The 13,360-nt window shown below is 46.4% G+C and overlaps 1 protein-coding gene across 1 annotated transcript in view; it reads right to left on the reverse strand.

The window, feature by feature from the left end:
• The window catches only part of LOC109933964 (DENN domain-containing protein 3-like), a 17,909-nt gene extending 6,856 nt beyond the window's left edge, over positions 1–11,053 (reverse strand). The window contains exons 1-6 of the mRNA XM_048608507.1: positions 10,966–11,053; positions 10,588–10,847; positions 8,968–9,141; positions 3,567–3,696; positions 1,911–2,018; positions 164–300 (exon numbers count right to left, since the gene is read on the reverse strand). Coding sequence (XP_048464464.1) covers positions 164–300; positions 1,911–2,018; positions 3,567–3,696; positions 8,968–9,141; positions 10,588–10,847; positions 10,966–11,053 — 897 coding nt within the window. The remainder of the gene's footprint in view (positions 1–163; positions 301–1,910; positions 2,019–3,566; positions 3,697–8,967; positions 9,142–10,587; positions 10,848–10,965) is intronic.
• Between the last annotated feature and the right edge of the window lie 2,307 nt (positions 11,054–13,360).

Here is a 13,360-nt window from a genome sequence, read left to right on the forward strand (position 1 = left end):
CTGCTTGGCCTGCTGTGTTCATCCAGCTCTACACCTTGTTGCCTCGGATTCTCCAGCATCTGCAGTTCCTACTATCTCTCCAGAATGTCACCTGGCTCGCTGGATTAACAGCCTAGTGTTAATACCACTAGGCCATCAGCTCCCTCTGCCCACCTTCACTTACCAGTTTGGAATGCCCAGCTTGGATTGGCACCTGCTCCATGATCCAAGTGGCTGCATTGTACATCATCACCCGGCCATCACTCAGACCACACCACAGCTTCGGGTGTGTATCAGCGCTCTCACACGGGTCCAGGTTACCTGGCAACAAGAAGGTCACACTGTCATTGCTACACTGACCACAGGGACGCAACAACATTGCGCATTCATGTAGCCCCCTCAACAGTTAAACACCCCCAGGCATCTCACAGGGCTGTTAGCAAGCAAACCTCGCTATAGGATCACAAGAGATGATATTAAGACAGACGGGCAAAAGTGTGGTTGAAAAATAATCCTCCAAAGTTTTCTTTTTAACAAATTACCCTATTCCCCTCTCATGCTGAAATGTTAATGGCACAATTTCCCCAGTGATGGGAGAAGTGGGATTGTGTTTTATATGAAACAGCTGCAAAGAAAATATCAACCAACACAAAACCGACCAAAGGAGCCCCTCCAAAAAAAAAACACAGACTGCAGTATTATAAAAGAGGGCAAGGCGGGTGGAAAGATTTCACGAAGGGTATTTCGGAGCTCAGGGACTAGGCAGCTAAAGGAAAGGCCACCAATGGGTGCTGAAGAGGCCAGAGTTGGAGGAGATTGCAGAGAGACGGAAGGGCAAGGCTTTGGAGGATGGGAAACTCAAATGAGAATGTTAAAATCAAGGATTTGCTTGACCAGGAGCCAATGTAGATCAGTGCTCTGAGTGAAATAATGTTTAAGGGGTAGAAAGAGTCAGAAGTCATGTTGGAAAATTGGTACAAGTTTAATTTCAATTGAGCAAAATGAACAAAATAGATTGTGAGGCAATCTATTGAAGTCAGATGTGCTGTGGGAGAGTGAGCCACAGAACCAGTGGTAACTTAGCCCAAAGGACAATTTCAAAAGTGTTGACATGGCCCCGATCTCTGATCTTATCCTATTTGAGCCCAGTTCAGTTCCGTTACCTACAGAGAACGATGTTGTCATGTGACAATGCCACACTACCCTGAGCTGGGTATTTGCAGCAACAACAAGAGATTGGACATTGAAGGGGATTACAGCATCAGTTCGCTCTGACTGATACTGGGTCCAATAGATTCAATTGCAAAGTGAGGTTTCAGAAATTTGAGTTTAGAAAGTAAAGGGATGCTCTGATTGAGATGATAAAATGGTAAAGGAATTTGATAATGCCTGATTGGGTGGGGGAGGGCGGGGGATGGAGTTCAGAAAACAGTCCAGGACCTTAAAACGAAAGCTGGAACCATTCAGGGGTCATGCCAGGTAATACTTTTATACAGAGGGGGAGTGGAAATCTGGGAGTCTCTCCCCCTCTAAAAGTTACACCTGTCAGTCAGAGAAACGAGTCGAGTTGTCAGGGCTCAGATCGATCAAGGTTTGTGGGGGTAAGGTATAGAATGACATGACATAATGGCACGTAAAACAGAGCTGTGATCTGAATCAGCCATTACCCCACCAAATCAAGGAGCAGGTTTGAGGGGCTGAATGGCTTCCTCTTCTAAGTCTCATTTCTGTTCAGGGCAGGAGCTGAAGACATTTGGTGAGTTCTGCTCCTGAGACTATCACCTGGTCAAAAAGCAATGCCTTTACGTTTCCACAGCGAGAGAGTCGGGTGAGGCTGAGGGAGGTTATTGAAGAAGACCATCTAGGGAATGGCAGTGCGAGGGAACCATTCTGCCCGTGTAGCCCTCGGGAAAAGCCAGTCAGCCACTTACCAGGAACATATAGCAGGACATCAACCGCGTAGGGGGTAGAATTAGAATCAGTGAGGTGAAGGGTGTGCTTCAGGGCATCTGACGTCATCCGTGGAAGAGCGGGTGGCTCTGAGGTGGAAAAGGAAAAGAGTTGTTAGGAAAGAAATGTCTCAGGAATGTTCTGATCCATTTACCCCATCTCTGTCCCTGTGCCCTCTGCTGGTTCAGAATGTGTGGAGGAACACTGGAGAGTGACCTCACACTGAGGGCCAGACGTAATGTCTGGGTCAGTGAGAATCTCTCGCTTTTTGGACTCTGCTTGACATTGTTTGTCTGTGATTTCGAATCCAGTCATTCTGAAACCACTCAAAGAACTCAAGACTGTGCCTTAGATGGGATCAGCTGGAGCCCAACGGGGGCTCTCTTGTCTCTGAGTCAGAGGATCCAAGGTCCAGTCCAAAGACTTGAGCCCACACATTAGGCTGAGAGAGGCTTACACTGGGAGAGATGGCACAGATCGCTTGAGATGGTAAATGGAGTCCCACTTGCTCTCTCAAGGGGATGTGAAAACTCACACAAGGCTGTTCCAGGGAAGGGAGGGGCAGGGAGGAACACCGCAGAAGTTATAGAGACATACAGCACGGAAACAGACCCTTCGGTCCAACTAGTCCAGGCCAACCATGTTCCCAAACTAAAGTAGTCCTGTTTGCCTGCTCCTGGCTCATATCCCTCCAAACCTTTCCTATTCATGAACTTATCCAAATGTCTTTAAAACGTTGTAACTGTACCACACCTCCCACTTTCTCTGGCAGTTCATTCCACATATCAACCATCCTCTGTGTAAAAAAAGTTGTCCTTTTTAAAACTTTCTCCTCTCACCTTAAAAATACTCCCCTTGTAGTTTTGAACTCTTCCATGCTAGGGAAAAGACCCTTTCCATTCACCTTATCTATATGCCTCATGATTTCACAAACATCAATAACCCCTCAACCCCCTAAGCTCCAGCGAAAAAAAGTCCCAGCCTACCCAGCCTCTCCTTATAACTCAAACCCTTCATTCCCAGCAACATCCTGGTAAATCTTTTCTGAACCCTCTCCAATTTAATAATATCCTTCCTATAACAGATTGACCAGAACTGTACGTATTGATGTCAGTGAATCTTTCTGTGCACAATTTGGTTGTTGCCTTACTTACATCATTTCAATTGAACAAAATGAACAAAATAGATTGTGAGGCAATCTACTGAAGTCAGATGTGCTGTGGGAGACCGAGCCACAGAACCAGTGGTAACTTAGCCCAAAGGACCATTTCAAAAGTGTTGACATGGCCCCGATCTCTAATCAGTGAATTTACTTCAAACAGTGTGGTTCTGGAAGATACTGCAGAAACAAACTTATCTTTTTAAACAAAATCTGAAAGAACCGCGGATGCTGTAAATCAGAAACAAAAACAGAAATTGCTAGAAAAGGTCAGCCGGTCTGGCAGCGTCTGTGGAGTTTTTGTTACTTCTTTAAAAGGCTGGCGCACTAATGACTTCAGGCCACCAGGAGGAGTGAACAGTGAAACCAGCTTGAAAAAGGTGCTACATAAATGTACGTCATTACCTTTGCCTACTGGTCCCAGTTATTATCGATTGCATAGACACAAAGAGTATTGAACAGCTGGTTGTGACTTTACCTTGTCCAGCTGTTTGGTCCAGGTATGCCAGTTTGGAAGCGACGGTCATGGGGCGTTGGTGAAAGCTACATTTGGCCACGGCATTGATGAGCTGGATGTTGCTGAGTGCCTGTTGAATGTACTGAGGGTCCTGCACAGAGGGTGGGAGAGATGAGGCAGGGAGACAGTGGTAGTGAAGAATCTCATCAGACAACAAACCCAGCACCTTCCACACCAAAAAAAATCAAACCTGCCTCAACACCTCCTCGCTGCGGGCTTCACTGTGGCTGGGCAGGTGGGGAATGCCACTGACTGATGGGTGGCTGAGTCACAGGGCAGGGGGTTGTCCCAGATCTGGGGGTTAGTTTGGGGATAATTGGGATGTTCCAGGTTGCTTCAATTTGCTTGGATGAGGGATACAGTAGCTGCAGCTGGGAGCTACCTGTGTGTGATTCCCACAGCAGATAACAGGACCAGCCCAGCTCTGATACACTCCTTCATCAATTAATCTGCGATACTCCCGTGTTAGGAGTGTAGAGGGGGTGAGCTGGTGAAAACTTTGTCAGGATGATTTCCAGCACTGGCCAGCACAGAGGAAGGGATGGTAGGAAACTGGGAATGAGATTGAATTGTGCATTGGAAATTCACCCCACTTCAACCCCGGCCCACTAACAGTTCAGGTGAAACGGGCAGGTTGGAATCCGTACCATTTCCAGGCTTCTCAATACAAGCAAAAGCAAAATACTGCAAATATTAGAGATCTGAAATAAACACAGAGAATGCTGGAGAAACTCAGAAGGTCTGGCAGCAATTGTGGAGAAAGAAAAACAGAGTTAACGTTTCAGGTCCAGTGACCCTTCTTCAGAACTGAGTCATAGCAGACTTGAAATGTCAACTGTGTTTCTCTCTCCACAGATGCTGCTGAGTTTCTCCAGCGTTCTCCGTGTCCATTTCAGATTTTCCAACATAGTCCTTCTGGCAGCCAGTCCCTGCCCCAACATTGCGACCATTCATACTATCCCTCCTCCCACAACTCAGACCTCAGTGAATAGGGGCAGCTGAACGCTGGGGTAAAACCAGCTCTCCTTTTGATTAATAAAGAGGCTCTTGCAAGGGTTCAGACACAGTGTACTGCACCAGGAGGCTGATATAATTCTCATGTCAGTACTGGAACACATTGTGTTGTGATCTCATGGGGTTTACAGTCCACACACGAGCCCGGTGAAGTCTCAGATTCCAACCCCTCACTAAACCCTTCTTCACTGGCTGCTACTGGGAACACTCAGACAATGAAACGAGTGTGTGTTTTTAATGTGGGTTTTGGGGGGAGAGGGTTTGAGGTGTTGGGCAAAGAGGTGGCTCGTTTCAGCTCTAAAAGTGGTTGTGTCTCTCGATGATCTGCAGTTGCTGCCACTGTGGGTGTTGGTGGGGGTGGGGAGGATGTTAGCAAGACTCTGGGATTGACTGCAATAGGACACTGGCGTGTGGAGATGCCCTGGAGCAGAGCAGTCTCTGTCTCTTCGCCAGGCACTGGGCAGCAAGGTAAGAGTCTGCAGTGAAGCAGTCAAAGGCCAAATGTAACAAAATCTTGACAACATCCAGGCTTGGGCTGACAAGTGGCAAGTAACATTCACGTCACACAAACACCAGGCAATGGCCATCACCAATAAGAGACAATCTAAACACCGCCCTTCAATGGTCTTACCATCACTGAATCCCCCACTATCAACAACATTGGGTTACCATTGACCAGAAACTCAACTGGACTCACCACATAAACACAATGGCTATGAAAGCAGGCCAGAAGCTAGGAATACTGCGGTGAGTAACTCATCTCCTGACTCCCCAAAGCCTGTCCCACCATCTACAAGGCACAAGTCAGGAGTGTGATGGAATACTCCCCACTTGCCTGGATGGGTGCAGCCCCAACAACACTCAAGAAGCTTGACACCGTCCAGGACAAAGCAGCCGCTTGATTGGCACCACATCCACAAACATCCCACTCCCTCCATCACCGACACTTAGTAGCAGCAGTGTGTATGAGACACACTGCAGAAACTCACCAAAGATCCTCAGACAGCACCTTCCAAACCCACGACCACTGCCATTTAGATGGACAAGGGCAGCAGATAAATGGGAACACCACCCCCTGCAGGTTCCCCTCCAAACCACTCACCATCCTGACTTGGAAATATATCGCTGTTCCTTCAGTATTGCTGGGTCAAAATCCTGGAATTCCCTCCCTCAGGGCATTGTGGGTCAACCCACAGCAGGAGGACTGCATGGTTAGAGAAGGCAGCTCATCCTCACCTTCTCAAGGCACATCTAGGGACGGGCAATAAATGCTGGCCAGCCAGTGACACCCACACCCACAGATGAATTAGAAAGAACACTGGTTGGGTTGGATCATATTGTAGGAGGTTTTGCCATGTGTTTGCATCCTCCTGCCATCAGCTCATCCTGATACAACAATCTGTCAATGATGGTCCTCACTGTAATCAGAACCCCCAGAATCCTGCCAGCTCAAAGAGGTGAAACGTTATCAAGGGGTTGGCAAGAATATGAGTCACCTGATCAGCCAAGGTCTGACCAAACGGGACAGCAGGTTCGGGAGGCTGAGTGGCCTAGTCCTGCCCTGGATTTGTGCGTGCATATGGCTGTTTTTAACCCCGTTGCACCGTTGCATGGATTCAGCTGAGGGCTCCAACACCGCCCAGGGAGGTGATGGCTTGCTGTTCCTCATGAGGATGAGTCTAGACAGGGGCAGGAGGAAGAAACATCCTGGAATATTTCTCCTGGGATTGCTGGCCCAAACATCTGGAAAACTCAGCTGTTAATTCTGGGAAACTCTTGGAATACTGGCGATTTCATCTTGACCCAAAGCTTTGATAATGCCTAGCGACCCAGAAATTGGAGGCCAGAAATAACCTGCAGTGGGACCTCATTCAACACCCAAGGATTGAGGAACCTGAATGGCCCACAAGCCTGCTCCATTACTCAACATGATCAAGGCTGGGCTTTTATTTCAACTGCACCTTCCTATATAATCCCTTTATCTCTCCAATCCTGAAAATCCATTGAGATCAGACTGGAATGCACTCTCTAGGGTGGAGAATTCCAACCCTTCGAGTGAAGAAATTTCTCCTCATCTCAGTCTTAAATGATTGGCCTCTTCTCCTGAGACTGTGTCCGTGTATTCTAGATTCTCTACAGACAGGAGATACAGTCTCTCTGTATTTGTCCTGGAAATAATGTCTTAAGAATTTCACAGGTTTCAATTAGATCACCTTTCATTCTTCTATAGGGTTGGCTATACAACTACAGACAGAAGCAGGTCATAGAGTCATAGATTCATATAGTAATACAGCATGCAGACCCTTTGGCCCAAACTGGTCCATGCTGACCATGGCACCCACTCAGCTAGTTCCAATTGCCTGCATTTCGTCCATATCCCTCTAAACCCTTCTCATCCATGTACTTATCCAAATGTTTTTTAAATGTTGCTATTGTATCTGCCTCAACCACTTTCTCTACAGTCCATTCCATATACGCACCACTCTCTGTGTGAAGAAGTTGCTCCTCATGTCTTTCTTAAATCTTTCCCCTCTCACCTTAAGCCTATGCCCTGGGAAAAAATTTATATGCATTCATCCTATCTATGTCCCTCATGATTTTATACATCCCAATAAGGTAATGCCTCATCCTCCTATGTTCCAAGGAATAAAGTCTTATCCTGGTCAACCTCTTCCTATAACTCAGGCCTACTAGCCCTGGCAACATTCTCGTAAATCTTCTTTGCACACTTTCCAGTTTAACAATGTCATTCCTACAACAGTGTGACCAAAACTGTACACAAAACTCCAAATGTGGCCTCACCAATGACTTATACAACTGTAACTTAACGTCTCAATTCCTATACTCCATACCTGGACTGATGGCCAGCATGGTAAATACCTTCTTCACCACCCTGTCTACCTGTGACGCTGCTTTCAACGAACTATGTACTTGTACTCCTAGGTCCCTCTGTTCCACAACACTCCTCAGGACCTTACCATTTACTGTATAAATCCTACCTTGGTTTAACTTTCCAAGTGCAACACCTCACACTTATCTGTATTGAATTACATTTACCAATCCTCAGCCCATTTCCCCATCTGATCAAGATCCCTCTATAATTTTTGATAATCTTACTTGCTATCAACAATACTTCCTAATTCTGTATCATCCGCAAACTTACTAATCATGCCTAGTACATTCACATCCAAATCATTTACTTAAGTAACAAATAACAAAGGTCCCAGCACCGACCCCTGTGACACACCATAGTCACAGGCCTTCAGTCCAAGAAACAACCTTCAACCATCTCCCTCTGCTTCCTACCATCGAGCCAATTTTGAATCCAATTAGCTCGCTCTCCCTGGATCACATGCGACCAAACCTTCATTACTAGCCTGCCATGCGGGAACTTGTCAAAGGCCTTACTAAAATCCATATAGATAACATCCACTGTCCTATCCTCTTCCATCGTCTTGGTTATCTCTTCGAAAAACTCTCAAAGACTTGTCAGACAGACATGACTTCCCATGCACAAATCTATGCTGACTATCCCTAATCAGACCTTGACTATCTAAATGTTGATTGATCCTGTCCCTCAGTATCCTCTCCAATAACTTGCCTATCACTGATGTCAGGTTCACTGGCCTGCAGTTCCCTGGCTTGTCTTTGCTACCTTTCTTAAACAATGGAACAACATTAGCCACCTTCCAGTCTTCCGGAACTTCACCAGTGGCTAAAGATGAGGCAAAACCCTCTGCTAGGGCCTCTGCAATTTCTTCCCTAACCTCCCACAATGTCCAAGGATGAACTTGATCAGGCCCAGAGGATGTATCCACCTTAATGTGCTTTAAGGCTGCAAACACCTCCTCTCTGGTAATGTGCATGCAGTCCAAAACATCTCCACTTGTTTCCCTTATTTCCTTAGCATCAATGATTCTCTCCTCAGTAAACACAGAGGTGAAATATTCATTAAAAATCTCCCCCATCTCCTGTGGCTCCACATAGATGGCCATACTGATTTTTAAGGGGACCTATTGTCTCCCCAGCCACCCTTTTACTCTTAATATAGCTATAGAACATCTTGGGATTATCTTTAACCTTATCTGCCAGATCCATCTCATACCGTCTTTTTACTCTTCTGATTTCCCTCTTAAGTGTGCTCCTATACTTTTTATAGTCATTTAGGGATTCACTTGAGCCTGATAGCTTAAACCCATTGTATGCCTTCTTCTTTTTTCCTGACCAGAGCCTCAATATCCTTCATCAGCCAGAGATCCCTAAACCTGCAGCTTTTCCTTCACCCTAACAGGGTGCACCGTTCACACTGAGATTTCAATGCTTTAGGCTTAGCTGCCCCCAATCTCACCTTGTGCCTATCTGCCAGAAACTTTCCTGCACACATCTCCCGAATGATCACCTTCCACAGGTCCCGCTCTGACTTGAGGTTGGCGACGAAGGGCTCCTTCTTGTCCCGCACCTTGATCTTCAGGGCCAGAATCTTCAGAGGGAAGATGGATACTGGCAAACAGAACTCCACTTCCTGAGAATGACAAAAAGATGGAGTCAGCCATATCTGATCTAAATGCACATGGATGGTGTGAAACAGCAGTGGATAATCTTTGTTACTGTTACTGGACTGCGACTTATTTCTAGCCTTGACTATTCTAAATTTTTCCTGCCAATCTCTCAATTATTGGTAAGCTTGAGCTCATTTTAAATGTTGCTACACATATCCCACCTCATTCCCGTTATTCCCTGTGCTCACTTCAAAATGGCCTCCCCACGCAACTGTCTCCTCCAGAGCTGACCATTCCAACACTTTCCTGGCCAGCCTTCTATCTTCCAATCTTAGCTGCCCACACCAAGTTCCTTTCATCCAATCACCTGCTGAGCTCACTCATCTATATTGGCTCCTGGTCAAACAATGGATTATCTCCCCAGCCTTTTGTTCAAATCCCCCCATGGCCTACTCCATCCTCTCTCTTGAACTCCTGATCATTGACTCCCTATAGTGTGGAAGCAGGCCATTCAGCCCATCGAGCCCACACCAACCTTCCAAAGAGCATCCCACCCAGACCCACTCCACTCCCCTACCCTACCCTACCCGACCCTACCTCTGGGACACTGCAATTCCCATGGCCAATTCACCTAGCCTGTATATCTTTGGACTATGGGAGGAAACCAGAGCAAACCCACGCAGACACGGGAAGAATGTGCAAACTCCACACGGACAGTCACCCGAGGTGGAATCGAACCCAGGTCCCTGGCACTATGTGTCAGCAGTGCTAACCACTGAGCAACCGTGCCGCGCCATCCTCACAGATATCCTCCAGTGCTCGAGTTCCTGATTTGAATCTCTCCATCAGTGGCAAACATATTGAGAGTTAGGGTTTGGGAATTCATTTTACTTCACCTTCCTCCTTTAAAACCTACCACTTTGACAAAGCTTTCAGTCCTCAGAGTTAACATTTCCCTTCTGTGGTTTGGGTGTTAATTTTGTTTATAGTTGCCCCTATGAAACATCTTGAGATAGCTTCCTAGTCCCCATCACTGAGGCTAACTTTCAATTCCATATTTCTTAAACAAATTTAAATTCCTTCAGCTGCTGGGCCCATGGGCCCAGGGCATTAACCTGAACTTCTTGATGTCTAGACCAGCGACATTATGATTGCTCCCCAATCTCTCTTTAAGACAATAATGGGGTAAAGGTAGAGAACATTATTCCTTATATGGTTCAGTCCAGAACTGGGAGGTCTAAATATTAGACAATCACAGGTAATTCCAATGAGGATTGGTGGGAAAGTGGGACCTGCTCCCACTGGGAATGGTCAAGGTGAACAGTTTCGAAACACGCAAAGAGTGAAGCACACCTAAAATGGACAGATATGTTGATGGTGAGATGATGTATGGCCATAGGAGGCTTTATAAAATTCCGAGCTGGAGTGACAGAGACAGCATTTGTTCCTCTATCGCTGTCAAACCATACCTCGATGTCCCGGAAACGAGCAATCTCCTTGCAGTAAGGGTGTGCCTCCATCAACAGGAACAGGCGTTTCTGACTCAGCACCACACGGCCCAGGCCGTAGCTGGTCTTCACGGGGTTCGACACCTTTGAGATTCGCTCGTTTTCCAGTAGATTCTTCATGGCCTCAGGTGGCAGCGTCATGTTGTCCACCTCTGACTTAATCTCATTCCAGTGAGAGTACAGCTCGTTGAACATCTTTGGTTCAATCAGCTTCTGTTGTCCTGAAAGGAAACAATCGACAAAGAAAACATGTTTGAAATCAGCATAAGGTACGAGAGAGGCCATTCAGCTCCTTGGGATGGATCCTAACTGACCTACATCGCAATTCTATTGGCCCACCTTCACACCATATCCTTACAATGACAACTTGCATTTCACTGCCATCTTCAACAGAGTCAATCACTTCAAAGTGCTCAACAGGAGCCATTGTCAATAGAAACTTGACACTGAGTAACACGACAGGATTAGGGACTTAAAGACCAGGCTAACAATGATGGAGTGATTACAACTGGAGATGTGCAAGTGGCCAGAACCAGATGAGCCCAGGCATCTCAAAGGGTCATGAGGCTAGAGGAGATCATGGAGATAGGGAGGGGCGAGGATTTTGAAAGCAAGGACGAGAATTGCTTGCCCGGGAGTTAATACCAGTCAGTGAGCACATGGGTGAGGGTGTAATGGGACTCACTGAAGCAAGAGAGGGAGGGCAAAGTTTTGCAACCAACAAAAATCTATCCATCTCACTTCTGAAATGTTCAATTGGCCAAGATATTTTCACAGCAGAGATTTGTCACCACACTTTGTGTGAAGGACTGCTTGTTGCTTTCATTCCCAAAGAGATCGCCTCCAGTCTCAAGGTTCCATGTTTTCCCCATCCCCATTCTCTAGCAATGGATATCATTTCTTTCTATCTAGCCAGTTAAATCCTTTAATCATCTTGAACACTTTAATTAATTACCCCCTGATTTTTCTTGCCTCATCAGATTACAACTTTAGTCTTTGTAACCCATTCTTATAACATAACTCTTTACGGTGTGGGCTCATTCATGTGAATCTGAGGCCCTCCCATCCAAGGCTAGTCTATGATCTCCTGGCTGAGGTCCAGGATGGTTCCCAGAACTGAACCCAGTTACACCAGAGGGAGCTTGACCAAAGCTCTCTATAACTGAAGTATCATTTCCTCACCTTTATATTCCAGCTCCCTTGAGATAGAGGCTGACATTAAATTGGTCATTGGGATTATCTTTTATCCCTGTTCATGATCTTCTAGTGTTTTCTGCAGGACTGTTCCTCCACTGTCTCTCACTGATACTTTAAATTCACTGTGCTAACATGGAGGTTGTCGGTGGTGGGGGGTGGTGTGGGGGTGTCATTCTGATGGCCACTAACTCAATTGCCAAATTTGCACCAAATGCGTCTCACTTTGGGCCTTGCCCTGAATTGGTATCCCTGGACAAGCCAGTAGGCTGGCTGGATTTTTGCAGCCATGTGGTCTCTCATTGTTCCTGAGCATGGATGGGGTTCCTGCAGCATGCTGTGCCCACAGCTGGTTTATAAAGGATCATCCCACAGCGTCAATGACCCTTTCTTTCCAACAGCTTCTTAATTCTCTTTCCCTTGTGCTTCTCTCATTTGTCTTTGTCCCTTAACTCACCTGACTGTAGGGGCTAGAATGTGGGTGAATGGGTAAATTATATCTACAATAGTATCACGAACAATCCTGTAAGCACTTTTGTTAGATCTATTTTATGACAAACACTCTCTCATAAATGGAGAAACATTTTTATAAGTACTGTTTACATTATAATCTCTACATTGCTCCAACAAGGCACACTCTTTGGGAAGAAACCAAGACACCAATTCGACAGTCCTGTTTCCACATTGGTCAGCAGCAAGCTCTTTCAGATCAAACTGGGCCATTTCTGGTCAGTTGGTACCGTACTCACTAGTTCCCCTTGCTGTGAGGGACTGTGCCTGAGTGACCCCATGGAAGCTGGCCTTTGAGTCAGGATAAGGTGTCCAATTGTCCAAGACGGCCAACTGGCCTCACACCTGAGCGGCCAACAGCTCCCAAAGGGGAAAGCTTGGATATTCTCACCCCTGCTGCTGTTACTTGCCTCAGGAATCACCAACACATCTGACAGAATGCAGAAATTACAACCCCCTGGCAGGGAGAGGTTGGTGTACAGTGACAGTCAAAGGGGCGAGTGGGGAAGTAGCTTTTAAGCACGGTGACTATGGATTGGAGCACAAATCAAGTGGATGGGAAAGCTTGAAATGAAACTGAGCAGTGATGATTCAGAATTCTAAACCCAATAAGTCACAGGTTGCAAGGTGGAATCTTAAATAGGCCATTTAGTCCATCTCTGTCTGTGCTGGCTCTCCGTTCTATCGCTTGACCTATTCCCCAGTAGCTCTTCACATCTTTCCTCTTCAGATAATGATCCAATTCTCTTTGAAACATCATGATTGAATCTGCACCCACCATACTCTCAGGCAATGCATTCCAAATCCTAAACACTCGCCATGTAACGTCCCCAGTCTATCTTCATGACTTAGGTTCCTCATCCTGCTGTGAATCTTTTCTTCAGGCCTGTCCAATTCCTTCCCAAAGTTCGGTGTCCAGACTTGGGGCCCACGACTCTGGGTGTGATAACAAGGTGTGGAGCTGGATGAACACAGCAGGCCAAGCAGTTTCAGAGGAGCAGGAAAGCTGACGTTTCGGGTCTGGACCCTT

This window comes from Rhincodon typus, chromosome 19 (assembly GCF_021869965.1).
Source record: "Rhincodon typus isolate 14 chromosome 19, sRhiTyp1.1, whole genome shotgun sequence".
In the NCBI taxonomy this organism is placed as follows: Eukaryota; Metazoa; Chordata; class Chondrichthyes; order Orectolobiformes; family Rhincodontidae; genus Rhincodon; species Rhincodon typus.